This window comes from Drosophila ananassae, chromosome XL, assembly GCF_017639315.1.
Source record: "Drosophila ananassae strain 14024-0371.13 chromosome XL, ASM1763931v2, whole genome shotgun sequence".
Taxonomy (NCBI): Eukaryota; Metazoa; Arthropoda; class Insecta; order Diptera; family Drosophilidae; genus Drosophila; species Drosophila ananassae.
In genome coordinates, this window is record NC_057931.1 from 10,035,339 (window position 1) to 10,049,376 (window position 14,038).

The 14,038-nt window shown below is 45.5% G+C and overlaps 3 protein-coding genes across 5 annotated transcripts; 2 read left to right on the forward strand and 1 right to left on the reverse strand.

Annotated features, from left to right (window-relative positions):
• Positions 1-174: 174 nt before the first annotated feature.
• LOC6504838 (alpha-ketoglutarate-dependent dioxygenase alkB homolog 7, mitochondrial) lies at positions 175-1,088 on the forward strand. Its single transcript, XM_032453174.2, has 2 exons — positions 175-741; positions 802-1,088. The coding sequence occupies exons 1-2, from the start codon at positions 349-351 to the stop codon at positions 1,060-1,062; spliced, it is 654 nt and encodes a 217-aa protein (XP_032309065.1). The 5' UTR covers positions 175-348; the 3' UTR covers positions 1,063-1,088.
• Positions 1,062-2,758, forward strand: LOC26514369. Of its 3 annotated transcripts, XM_044716979.1 has the most exons (3): positions 1,062-1,922; positions 1,986-2,061; positions 2,308-2,758. In XM_044716979.1, the coding sequence occupies exons 1-3, from the start codon at positions 1,158-1,160 to the stop codon at positions 2,640-2,642; spliced, it is 1,176 nt and encodes a 391-aa protein (XP_044572914.1). In that variant the 5' UTR covers positions 1,062-1,157; the 3' UTR covers positions 2,643-2,758. The 3 variants fall into 3 exon arrangements, with proteins under 3 accessions (XP_044572914.1, XP_044572913.1, XP_014759886.1); XM_044716978.1 differs by having other exon boundaries at positions 1,062-2,061; XM_014904400.2 differs by having other exon boundaries at positions 1,986-2,758.
• LOC6504677 (protein a6) lies at positions 2,734-5,149 on the reverse strand. Its single transcript, XM_001966389.3, has 2 exons — positions 4,758-5,149; positions 2,734-4,645 (listed from the first exon to the last, which is right to left on the reverse strand). The coding sequence occupies exon 2, from the start codon at positions 4,641-4,643 to the stop codon at positions 3,318-3,320; it is 1,326 nt and encodes a 441-aa protein (XP_001966425.2). The 5' UTR covers positions 4,644-4,645; positions 4,758-5,149; the 3' UTR covers positions 2,734-3,317.
• Positions 5,150-14,038: the final 8,889 nt, after the last annotated feature.

Sequence of the window (14,038 nt, forward strand, 5' to 3'; positions counted from 1 at the left end):
GAATCAAATACACATCAGTTTCCTCAGAATTCGCCAGAAAATCTTCACAACAAACGGCAGCCATTTTGAATTCTTGCAGCCCTGGTATTCTTGACAAAAAAAATGGCTGAAAAGCTTAACATTTTGTTTACAGAGTTAAAAATAAAAAGAAATATTTTTTTAAACTATAAATGTATAAAAAATTATATAAATTAATATTTTAATGCCTTTTTTTTAATAATAACCTTTAAAAACTCAACCACAAATAATCCGCAATCTTAAAAAATCGCAAGCTTACAACCGACACTGCCTATCGTTTATCGATTGTGCTTTTTGAACCAAAAGGTGATACAGGTGGCCAATGGCGAGATGCTCGTCCTGGGAAGATTAGCCAGGCCGGGTAATACTCTTTCCCGGCAAATACACAGCCTCTTGGACTTTGCCGGAGCTTGGCCTGCTTCGGAGCGATGTGCCTTTGAAAAGGACATGCAAGTCCTGCAGGATTTCGTAACCGCAGAGGAGGAGCAGGCTCTGCTGCGGGAAATAGAGCCCCATCTCAGCCGGTTGCCGTACGAAACGAGTCACTGGGACGAGGCCATTCAGGGTTACAGGGAGACAGAGCAACGGAACTGGAACGCCGACAATCGGTTGGTCCTCGAAAGGATCAGCCACTTGGCCTTTGATGGACGGGCTATGCCCTTTGTCCACATCCTGGATCTGGCCGAGAGCGGAGTGATAAAGCCCCATGTGGACAGCACAAGGGTTTGTAAAGAAAACTATTAAGTATCCTTAATAGTATCCTAATCCTTAGATCCTTTACAGTTTTGTGGCAACACCATTGCAGGACTCAGTCTTCTGAGCGACAGTGTGATGCGGCTGGTGAGGGTGGTGGAGGATAGGGGGGATCCCTACTGGGCAGACCTGTTCCTTCCCAGACGTTCCCTGTATGTGATGTCGTCCCTGGCACGATATCACTTTACCCATGAGATTCTGGCCCGAGAACTGTCAACTTTTCGATTGACGCCGATAGGAAGAAAGCGTCGAATCTCAGTCATTTGTCGTTGTGAGCCCGAAGAGTCATAACCTAAAAAGAAAAGTGTCTGAAATCTGAAATCTTAAAAAGAAAATCTAAAAATCTGATCTTAAAAAAAAAAAAACCTAAGTAAAATCGTGATAAAATGTTTTATTATATAGTTTATTATTTATTCTCATGGATCTGGACCTCGGAGCGATTCCGTTCTTTTTTGCCACTGGTCGGTATCACCGGCCCCAGTGATAGCGGCAACGAGGTGGCCCTCATCGAGCAATCACCGGAATCACAGGAATCTCAAGAAGATGCACTTTTGGGGGGTCCGGTTAATGATCTGGAAGAAATAGCTTTCGTTGTGGATGGGACCAATCGCAAGCCATCCAATCCGTTCCATCAGCCAGTCAACATCGAGGTGTCCATTAAGGCATGTATCGGAAAAAGTGCCCCGCTGGGAAAGACGGTGCGCGGGACTCTAATGGTGCCACAGCCACCACCGAAGCCAACCACCACTCTGTGCACAGTGCCGCCTCCTCGCTGGGGACTCGTCATCCCGGGCGATACCCTTTCCGTAGCCATCATGTTGATCTGGATCTTTGCAATGGTGTGGTTCAGGCTTCTACCCAAACTAACATCCAAGAAGCGGGCTGGGAAGATGTCCCACAAGAGTGTCCAGACGGGAAATGATAAGGTCTCCATTTGGATCTATCGGGACAACCTGGACAGAATCCTGAAGAAGCGTAAGATCCCGGGTGTGCTGTGCGAAGACGACTTGGCCAAGAAGATCAAGTCCCACATGGATGCTTTTGAGGAGTCATCTTCCGTCATAACCGCCGAGGAGTTGCTAGTGAGCTTGGCCCAGTTTCGGCAGCGGATGGCACAACGCGAGAGGAATGCCAACCTGGAGGAACATCAAGTAAATATGCAGACCCAGACGGATGAAGACCTGGAACTTTTATTCCTGATTTCAAACTTTCAGCCCATGGACGTGGATGAGTATCCCGATTTTGGCCAGATGGAGGATGGAGCTAGGGACGTCTACTACGACGAAGAAGGTGCAGTAGAGTTCCTTAAGCTAGAATTAGGTATCCGGAACATGTATCCCGATCCTCAACCCGAAGACTTGAACGTTTTCTATGACTTTCTCCCAGAGATTGAATATTTCTATCCAGACTTCCGTGACTTTTCCCTAGAGATTGAATATTTTTATCCAGATTTTTGTGACTTTTCCCAGGAGTATCCCCATTTTCCTGAAGACTTTCTTACTGATTATGAAGACGTTCTTGATAATGTTTCTTTAGATGATTTATTTTCAATCGATGAGAACGCCGCCGGAGATGGGATGATGAAGACTCCTCCAGGACCCGAAATGGAACCCACTGCCGCTGAAGAAGAGCCTCCAAGGCAGGTCCCTGATGTCCAAGCTGAAGCTGAAGCGCCCGAGGAGGTTGGAGGAACTACCAACCAGGTTTTGTGGCATTTGGAAAGTGGTTTGCAATATGTCGTTAACTGTCAAGTTTTGTCGGACGAAGATTGCCAGCTAGAAGCTGAGGAGGAGGAGGAGGATACACCGAAGGACGATCAAGGACCAGAGCCAGAAGACGCTCCAGAAGACCCAGAAGAAGTAGAGCCATAGACGCCAAAAAGAAACCCTCGTTTAAAATGTTATTTAAAATTAATTTAAAAAGAAATTGTACCTGAAACCTGAAGAAAGACAAAGAAAGTAATAAAATGTTAACCTATAAACAGGTATATACAAGAAAAGTTTATTCCGATTTGTAGGTCGATTCTTGATCATTTAAAAGTAATACAGACTGATCCACTTAATCGAATGTACACTGTAAAGTAAAACCTATAGCTAACTGATGCGTGTGTGTGTGTGTATTTTGTATAAATATTGGGCCTTACTCTTCCACAATTTACCAATTTCCTAAAATCTCTCCTATAAATTTTACAAATTTTTTTTACTTTTAGACTCTCAAATATCTGGGATTTATATATATATATTTTTTCTCTTTCTTTGTACGTTTTTTGTCTCGTTTCTTTTTAAAGCTTAAAATTATGAGAAAGACAGGGATGGGAATACGATAGGAGGGGGGATTATGAAAGAGATGGGAGCTGTTGGGAGGACAGTGTGATGGATAAACTGGGGAGGGGGGTATGACTACATCTAAGACCATATTTGCACTAGAACCTAGCCGAGGCTAGAAAAAAAAACCACTACTAGCCGGGAGATCGGCTCTCTCTCTCTGGGGGAATGATTTATGGCGTTGGGGCTCCAAGCTCCAGGCTCCTGGCTCCAGATTCCTCTCTAGCCCAGTTTCCGACGTCGTGGCAACTGCAACGGCAGTCCAGCTGCTCGGGATGCACCCGATGTGTGGGCCATTACCGGCAGAGCTAACGCCACCGGTGCCGTCAGTCCACCACCCGTATACTGCAAATGCTGCACCACCGACAGCTGCGGTTGCTGCTGCTTCAGGAGCTTGGCAGCAGCATGGGCCTCTGCTGCCGCCACCGGCAGGCCCAGACCAAGACCCAGTGCTCCGCCTTTCAAGCAACTATTGCTGCTACCATGGTGGACCGTACCATGGTTATGACCATGCCCGTGACCGTGCCCGTGTCCGCCGCCACTCTCGCAGTCATCGTCGTCTGAGATCAGGGATATGCTGAGGTCACTGGACAGTTTGAGGGAGATGGGCGCCGGTGGCGAGGGCGTCACTAGGGGAGCCACCTTGGCGCGCAATGCGGGCGACAGCTTCTGCAGATGCTCCGGCATCAGGTCGTGCGAGTACTCCGGCACTCCACTGGAGGCCAGGCCCTCGCGAAGCTTGCTCAGCGACAGCTCGTAGATGCGATTGGCAATGACCGTGTGGACGGTGGTCTCGTCGGGCAGGCCGCCGCTGTTGATGTCCACCTCCAGGTAGCCGTCGCTGCCACTGTTCGAGGAGGCACAAGCTGCCAGTCCGTTGGTTGTGGCTGTGGCGGGGGCTCTTCGACACGTTTTCAGTAGACTGGTGGGCGGGTGAGAGTGCCGCTGCCGCGCCTGGCAGTTGGCAGTGGTGGAGCTGCGCGGCACCAGCGACACGGTCACCTCCTCCACGGTGTCCGACAGGCTGAGTGGCGCCAGGGGCGGCGGTGAGCTCCTTTTCATGGGCGGCTGTCTTTTGGCGATGGTTATCTCCTCGTCATCGCTAGTTATGAGGATGCTCTCGGTCGCCAAGTGTGGCCTGAGGTTACTGGCGGGTATTAACAACATATTGGGCTGCAGGATAAGCGGACGATTGTTGGTGGCAGGAACAGAAACAGTAACGGGTAGGGGCACTGGGGCTGGGACTGCAACAGGGATGGGGATTCGTGCTGGTCCAGTTGGCTCTTCATCCTCATCCGATAGCAGATCAATGGTGACGTCTGCGGGCAGGGTAGCGGCTATGTGGCGACCCGGTCGTCGCCTCACCCCCCGACCTCGCCCTCGGGCGCGTTCAGTCTTGGAGGCGAGCGCCTGGGAGCGCATCTGGGCCATCACTTGCCTCTGGCGCTCCCTCAGGCGTTCCATCCACCGGCAGCGGCGCCGCTTCAACCGCTTGTTATCAAATAGCCGGGGGGATATGTAAAATGGTTCGGAATGTCTCTGGTTCATGTCTGGTTTTTTGTTTGTTTTCATTGTGGGAGCAGGAACAAAAAGAAAAACAATAACAAAAGCAAACAATTAGAAATGAAAAGATTTTTGAAAAATACTATCCAGGCTACTAACTGGTTGTGGTTGCTCCTCCTCCTCTGAGCGGTCAAGGATCATGGGCTGTACGGGATTGGATCTTCCTGAGGGGCACTGCCACTTCCACTTCCACTACCACTTGGGGTGCTGCCACGGGTGGCGAGGCGGGTACAGTTAGTTCTGCGGCTGCAACTTGCATAATTGCGTCAGAGAGTTGCGCTCCAAGGCGCTGCACTTGCTCGCAATGGCGGCTTCGCCGTCGTCGGCACTCGGCCCCCGCCGCAGTATGCTCTCTAAGGATCAAAGTTAGAGGCTTTTCTTTTATTATTTATCAACTTGAAAGATTAAAATACAAGTTGCGACGCCAAAAAACTTGTGTCGGTTCTCAACATTGCTCTTAGCACGTTTTACAATACTGATAAGAAAAAACATTCCAGGGTTATTATCAACACTCGTTCACATTCCAACCCTCATGGTGTTATCGATAATACAACCAATCGAATAGTCGTTTTTGAAAAAGGCGGGATATTAGAATATTTTTAAAACTTAAATATTGCAAAGATAAATATTTTTATAGTATAGGACACTATTTATATTCATTTAAAATGGTTTAGTTAGAAAAAGTAGTTCGAAAAAAGTAAACAAGTTAAAAAACTTAGAATATATCTTAGAAAACGCCCACTGTTTTGTATTTAATTAAAAATCCACTCAACTTGATTTTGGCACCACCCCCAATTCTGAGTTTCACTCATTTGGCGCCGGCGCTTCGTTTTTCGTGTGACTTTCTCCAAGCTTTCACTCGCTTCCGGTGAAAGCTTTCACTCCGCCCCACAACCATATTTGGCGGCACGAGCTCCCGCCAAAGGCAGTTGGCCATTCGTCGTCTTCTGCCACGGATGCCAAAGGATGTTACGGAAGAGGTTATCCTTTCTTTTAAGGAGTTTCATTTTTATATTTGTATTTAGTTTTTAAAAAAGAAAATGCAGGAATGAAGTATATTTTCAGTGATCATATTTTAGATATTTTTGTTATTATTGAGATTATATATATATACTTTAGAAAAAATAATGGGAAATTAAAAGAAAATCCTCACAAAGTATCTATTATTTTAAATATTTTAGACCTTGTATCTTATTTTTTAACCGTAAAAAGTTACAAAATACTTATTTTATAGTTATTTTTATTGGATTATACATATTTATCTTGAAATTATTTATATTTATTTCTATAAAATCCTGAAAATAAAGTTAAAAGCTATAAAAATATGTAGTAAATCATTTTTAAATGTCCTTTTTTAATTTCTACCTCTTTAAAAAAAAAAAAAGAAAGCATTCCTGGTTAAAGGATCGTTTTCCCAAAAGGATGTCAGTATTCAGGATTCAATAAAAGCGCGCGGTTAGCTTTAAGCGGCAAGCTGGTGGCATCGGGCATCGGGAATCGGGAATCCTGCAACAGCCAGGACCCCAGAGTCCTCCAATAAGCTGCCGCGGAGTGGGAAGAAAGAAAAACAGAGAGGCGGGTGGTGGGCGCGGCAGATCCGATTTCCGTAATTCACGCGAATGGCTCATTTGGCTCCCGCCAATGGCCCCAGAAGAAGGAAGATGGAAGAAGGAGCACCCCAGAACTGCATGTCCTTGGCGAAGGCTGCCAAGGATGCGAGGATGGGGAGGAGTAGGAGTAACCGGGGCTAAATGGCAGACCGAGCAGCCGTAAGACAATAGACAGGAACCACAACAAAAATTATAGACCCAAGGCCTGAGACTCTCACGGCTCTGGTTCCAGTTACCGTTCAAAGGACTCCCAGCGCCAGGTCCTTTTGACTGGTTTGTGTTGTGTTTGCGGAGGATTGCACTTTGCCCGTTTAAATCCGCCAAGAAGGGGGGTTGGTAGGGAAGTGGGTAGGCGTCCTGAAGGGTGGAGGTCCTGAGGGTAACGGCAAGGATAAGGCAGCCGCATCTTGGCGCACCACACGCAGCCGTAATCGACTCGTCCTGGCTCTGGCTTTGGTTCTGGTTCTGGCTCTGGCTCTGGCTGTGGCTCAGGATCTCCAACTGTTCCTGCTCCTGTGTCGGCAAAACGTTTCCTGGCAGCACCCACGCCACTCCGCGCCCCCTCCCGCTGTTGCATTAAAATGAATTCCTTTTCGCAAAAGGACAAGAGCGGCAACGGCGACGGCAGCGACGGCAGCGACGGCAGCGACGGCGGAGGAAGTCCTGAAGTCGATTTGAATGAATGCACGTCCTTGCTGCTCATCCTGGGTGGTGGTGTAGGCGGTGGTGGAGGTCCTGCGACTCTAGACTCCTTGCTTCCTCAAGTGTTTGCCTTTCTCAGGTGTTGAGTAGAGTTGAGTTGGCATTGTCCTTTTTGTTTTTGTTTTTGTTGTTCTTGTCTTTTTTTTTTTTTTGAAGCCATAGTCTGGGAGGACTCTTCGTCCTGTTTTTTATTTTATTTTTTATTGTGTTTTGGCATTACGCCAAATGTGCAAAGCCAACAAAATACCAAAAGATTGCACATTGCACCTGTCCTTGGAGCGTCCTCCCAGCCACTCCCCCTCTCTGCCACCCCTTTTTGGCAATGTTTCCTGGTCCAGCATCCTGAATCCTGCAGGATACCTCTCCTTCTCCGCCTCCACCGCCGCCGCCCCATTGATGAGGCCTGTGCTGAGCTGTTGCTGATGTGGCTGCCGCATCGGTTACTTTGATGATCCTCCAGAAATACTCCAAGGATTACCCCCATGTCCATTTTTTTATTTTTGTTTTTTTTTTTTTTGACAAACGATGGGTGCTTTTAGGTTTTTTAGTTATTTAGTTTTTGTCCAAGTTTGTGGAATCACTTGGGCTTGAATCGAAGTCTCTCACTTAACTGGGGCAACTCCTTATGTTCGCAGGATTAAGGAGCTTTTCGAGTGTATTATTCGAGTGTAAGTTAGACCACATGGAGATGGAGGATTAGCCGCCTTAAGGATCGAATTGGGTTTCAATTTCCAAAGCCAATTAATTATTTATTAAGGCAAGAATCTAGTTCAAAGGGGATTTGTAATGGGGTTTATTATTTTAGAAGAGAAACTCTATAGGACGCTGCCTTATGATGTACGGACTATATTTATAAGAATTATCGATAAATTATCGGCCTCTGCTTCCCTCAGTGCACTTTCCACCATTTGTTAGGGATCTGAATGAACCGGATCTGAACAATTAAAGCCCAGGACCCAGGAGCCCTGAATCCTTGTAACTCAATGACATTATTATAATTATCCTGCAGGTGGAATGACTTGCTACCAATTGCAGACTCCTTCTAAGTGGACACAGATGGACGGCATCAAAGGTATCTTCACAATGGCTACCTGCAATCTGTATCTGTATCTGTATCTGTATCTCACTGATGTCGGTGTATCTGTGTCTGGGTGGAAATAGTTACAGAAGCAGCAGTATCGGTGACAAGTGGCAGGCATTGTTAAAGAGGCTTAAGTTAAATGGGAAAACTTCCGAATCAATGAACCGCAAATTGCATGCGAAATTCCAAAACGAAAATGTCGCCGACCGTTCAAATTGACAGAGAAGTGTGTGTATCTGTGTGTGTATGTCCTGTATGCATGTCCTGGCCGAGTCCTGACTGAGTCCTGGCCGTGTGGCAGTGTGGGTTGTACTTCCAAAACGAAGTTAACTGAAGTCGCAGGCCAAAAATAAACAAACGCGGCGCAAAAATGTATTTATACAGGACATACCCTCCCACTCATCCCCCCTCTCCAGTGCCACCTCAGTGTGTGAATCCTTTTGCAACATCCTTGCACCACATCCATATGACCAGCGCAAGGACCTCTAGTGCAATAAATATCCCTTTTTCGGCCACTTGCAGAAAACGCTTGTAAATTCATCCTACCGTATGGGAATCGAATCTTTTCCGCCGGCCAAGTATATATTTCATAAATTCGGTTTGTTCCTCCTTCGTGGGTCTGTGAGGGGACGAGACTTAGTGCCAGGATCAAGGACCTCACTCACTCACTCACTCTCTGATAGCCAAGTTAATGGCAATTTCATTTCGCCAGCCGAGTTATCAGCAGCAAGGCGACGGATTGAATTTCGCGAGTTTTCGTCTTCATTTTCCGGAAAAAAGGGGGACTTCGCACTATAAAGGGGGTGTACTTAGGGTCAAAAAATAGTTTTGAAAATTTTATAGTATTATTATTTGGAAGTAAGCTTGACTTTCTCTTACTTAGTTTTAGTATTATGTTTCTAAAACTCTCTCTAATACTACTCTATAATCTATAATAATCCCATAACTTCATAATTCTTCTATTATTTTATCCTAGAGTGTACTTGTGCTAATCTGGTCGAAGGATACGTGATTCGAAGAGTGTGCTCCTGTGCCTGGAGAGTCCTGGAAAGGGGGAACTGGGAACAAGGACTCAGGACTCGGCGACGTTTGTCTGTGTATTATCCTTGGTAATGCATGCAAAGATGCTGCAAAGTAGCTTAATACTTTATGCTCGCAATGAAAAGCCTTTTTACGATCGCATTACGCTTGTTCGTCCTTACACGTCCTGCACTCCACTCCACTCCACTCCACTACATACGTATCTGAAAGATGTATCTATATTTTTGGCGACTATTCGATACACAGCCCACAGCACTTTCGGTGGAAGTTTTATTTTTTTTGTATCCTGCGGATTGTAAGTGTGCTTGCATTAACTTTCTCTTGGGGGGGGTGGGATGATAGGTCCTTGCATCCCACACCCCCCTCCCTCTTTTTTTGGTAGTTTACAGCAGGGTTCATGTTAAATGTGCGACACCATGGCGTATGAGTGATATCTGCAGTGCATAAACCATGCAGTAAACAAGTTTATTATCGCAGCTCTTATTTCCGCTGCCTTGAATTCAATATTGGGAAAGTTATATCCGCTTTCCCTCCTCCTCCTCCTCCTCCTATGAGCAAAAGGTCGGCATCGAGTAGCCAACTATATTACCATGCCCTTATTTTTTCCTCAAAGAGACCTCCCGGTACTTTTCAGTAGGGTATCGGGTATATCTACTCTTTACAAGAGCATGTAACAGGGGAAAGGGAAATTCTACCCATTACAGCAAGAGTACACTATAAGCTTGTCTTAAGAGAGCTAATATGTTGTATTGGCTAAGAGAGGGGGAGCTAATGGGTAGCATTGGGTCTGGAAGCTGCGCTCTCTTTTTCGTAATGCACACTTCCCGTTACTTGAGATGAAACGTAACAGCAATTGCTGTTTTCCCTTATTTTTTTGCATTGTTGTAATTATTTTGCTGCCGCTACCGCTTCTAATTAATACAAATGGTTTGATACACAATAAAGATTTTTCAACTTGGCTCGTTACGCTGGTCGTTGCCATCGTCCTTGGTGTCCTCCCTGTCCTCATTGTCCTCCCAGTCCTCGTTGAGGAAAAAAGTTTTCCCATTTCGGAAAGTTTTTATTTTGTGCTGCTTCGGCTTTTGCAGTTGCACTTTCTGCCTCCATCTCTTCGTCCGCCATACACGCACTCTTTCCGCTCTTCGGTCTCTGGCCCCCACTTCCGCCTCTTTTTTTTTCGGCCTCCGCCTACGGTTACTATCTCTTCTTTTGTTTTTGGAGCTTTTGCTTTGCGTTTTGGCCGCAGCAGCATCATTATCATCATCATCATCATCATCATCATCATCATTTGGACGTCTGCCGCTCGGATTTTGTTTCAAGCAACGGTTTCTGTTACTCTTTCTCGTTCTGTTGTCCTTGTGCTCTCCTGCTCCGCTCCGCTCTGCTCCTCTCTGCTCTGCTCTGCGTCTTCATCAGCCGGCATTGTTTTTGTGTAATTTTGCAATAAACAGCAAAACAATTTAAAAAAGAAGGAAGAAGCAACACAACAAAATGGAGGAAGAGGAAAGGCGAACGAAGGAGAATGGCTGGCAGGAGCGAGGACAAAGCAAAGGATGTAACGTTTTGCCAAGTGGAGCGACACTGAGCCAACCACATTGGCCCCGCTCCATCACCCCTCCCTCCTCCTCCTCAGTTACTCAGTAGCAACTCGGGGAACCCCCCCAGCAGCCACACTGGGCGCCACCTCCCTACCCTCCTCCGAAAACAACGCTAAAAACCTAGTTAAAAAGTTGCGCTTGCATTGTCTATACACTAAGAGAAAATTATACACTGTTGTATCTATTTTAAAAACTAAGAAAATATACAAATTCTTACAAATTAAAGTTTCAGTTTTATTATATGTTTTTTTATAATTTAAAAATGAAATACAATTTAAAAAGTTAAAAATTATTAAAAATTAATATTTTAAAGTGTAGTAAGTCCCCCCTAATTTGTTGCTGGTCCGAGCAGAACCCCCCGCCCCCCTTATTGCAGATGGGCTTGTGCACTTTTAAGTGCCACCGACCAACTGTTCATCCGCCATTTTTGCAACCGCCCCCTCCCCACCCACCGCGCCCCAGCTGCCGCAAGGGTGAAAGGTCAAGGGGGAATACTTTCGGTTGCGTTTGTGGAAGGCAAATGTTATGCCTTCATTTAATATGTGAACTGGACTTGCGGTTGGTAGTGTGGCGGCGGACAGGATGAGGCCAGTGGACTCCATGGAGGTCCTCTCCATGGCAGGAGGAGGCCCAGGAGGCGGAGGCAAGACCAGAAAACTGGGCCCAGTTAATTTGTTATTGTTAGCGATTGCTGGGGCCCTTTGGGCTCCCCTGTCTAATTGAAATATATTTGAGAAAGTTTGCCTTCAATTTGCATTAAATTCTATTTAAATACATCTCGAACTCGTGTCCCCATTGTGGCGTTGAAAACTTTACAAAAGTGGAGCAAACTTTCGTATTAACATGGTCAGAAACAGAAGGCCCAAAAAAAAATAAATAAATAAAACAAATATATATATAAATGGGGAATAAATCCGATTGACGGCAAGGGCCACTCTAAGCCATAAGCCAGCTTAATGACCACTCATTACCGCTAATTGATTTCAATTAAATCACGCCCAAAAAGCTCAAGCTCAGTCTTAGTCTCAGGCCCAGGATCTGGCTCTGGCTCTGGCTCGAAGGAAGTGCGACTGATGTGGCCGCAACAACTTAAACAACAATTACAAAAATAATCAGGAAACAGTGACCAGTTATAGGAGAGGAGTGTACGGGGCACAGGAAATGTCTGGGGATAAAACAAGCAAAGGCAAACAAGGACCAAGGGTGGCCCCAAAAGGATCAAGGAGCCACGGGGAGTGTTGGAATAGAATGTGTTGAGACGCCTTGAGTGTTGAGTGACCACGCACTTTAACAACACTGAGAGAAAAGTGTAAGTCTTTTTTTTTAAAAAAGATTAAATTAAAAGAAATAATAGTTTAAGTTTCAAAAGAAAGGATAATCAAAGACCTAAGATTCTTTCTAATAAAGTAGAGCCCCAAAAACTATGCTACACTTTTTTTGCTTTTATATGGAAAAGAGTCTTGGTTCTTTTTATGAAATTTTCTTCCAAAAAAAAATAATTTCACACTTCCACACCCCAATATAATTTTCTCAAAGTTTCCTTAGACCACTCTAGGATATTGGCCAAGGATATCCCGCCTTCAGCCGCTTCAAAAGGCCGTAAATTAGGGCATCTTTACATAACTTTGGCTGCTTAACTCAATAAAAACGCCAACACTTGAGCCAGCTTTTATTTTGATACAGAATCTGAATCTGAGTCTGAGTCCGTAGCCTGATTCTTATTCGGATGAGGACACAGATCCTGGCTAACGAGCCATCCTGCCACATCCTCCCCGCCGTAAAAAGCCACAATTCTCGACCGTTTGCGACGCCAGAAGATTTTCGGATAAAGTTAATTACAACTCATTGGGTATTCGGAGGGGAGGTCCTGCCAGGATAAAAAAAATATACAAAACAAAAAAAAACAGACGAAAAGTTGAGCTGCCGCGGAGAGTTCATCTTCAAGCGTCCACAGATGCTCCGGAGCTCGGGAAGCTCTGATGGAGCAATTAACAATGAAACTACACTTTCTAATTGGATGAAACGCTTTGCAAGTTCTTCGTTATCCTTTATCCTTGATGCTTTCCTTAATAGCCTGGTGGAACGCCACTCCGGCAGTCGGGGGCAGTTGTTTTAGGCATTTGCGGGCGCATCATTAATTCATGCACATTCCGATGGCGAAACATCAGAATAATTGGGAACTCGACTGGGAACGGCATGGGCCGGCAGGACTTTCGGCCATAGGCCGCAAATCCAGGACTCAAATCATCTAATTGACTATAAACCAGGATAACAATGGAGGCGAGTGTACTTTTCATATTTCGGTTAATAAACTTTCACTTCTTATGAGGAATATCTTAGCCGAAGGACTTCCTTGAAAACAAGGACCTTTACAAGTTGATGGCCATATCTCGGCTAATTCGCCTCCGATCCTCAAGCGGAGTGTCTTAAACGGTTTCTGGATCGATTTCCCACCAATCTGCATCAAAACCTGAATAGAAAATTTCGGATCCCATTTTTCGAAATTTTTCCCATGGACCCCCTTCAAAAATCGTGAAAATCGTGGGGAGAGCTATTTTGGTCCTTGCGATGGCCATATCTCGGCCAATTCGAATCCGATCCTCAAGCGGAGTGTCTTAAACGATTTCTGGATCGATTTCCCACCAATCTGCATCAAAACCTGAAAAGAAATTTTCGGATCCCATTTTTCGAAATTTTTCCCATGGACCCCCTTCAAAAATCGTAAAAATCGTGGGGAGTGCTATTTTGGCCCTTGCGATGGCCATATCTCGGCCAATTCGCATCCGATCCTCAAGCGGAGTGTCTTAAACGATTTCTGGATCGATTTCCCACCAATCTGTATAAACACCTGAAAAGAAAATTTCAGATCCCATTTTTCGAAATTTTTCCCATGGACCCCCTTCAAAAATCGTGAAAATCGTGGGGAGCGCTATTTTGGCCCTTGCGATGGCCATATCTCGGCCAATTCGCATCCGATCCTCAAGCGGAGTGTCTTAAACGATTTCTGTATCGATTTCCCACTAATCTGCATCAAAACCTGAAAAGAAATTTTCGGATCCCATTTTTCGAAATTTTTCCCATGGACCCCCTTCAAAAATCGTAAAAATCGTGGGGAGTGCTATTTTGGCCCTTGCGATGGCCATATCTCGGCCAATTCGCATCCGATCCTCAAGCGGAGTGTCTTAAACGATTTCTGGATCGATTTCCCACCAATCTGCATAAACACCTGAAAAGAAAATTTCAGATCCCATTTTTCGAAATTTTTCCCATGGACCCCCTTCAAAAATCGTGAAAATCGTGGGGAGCGCTATTTTGACCCTTGCGATGGCCATATCTCGGCCAATTCGC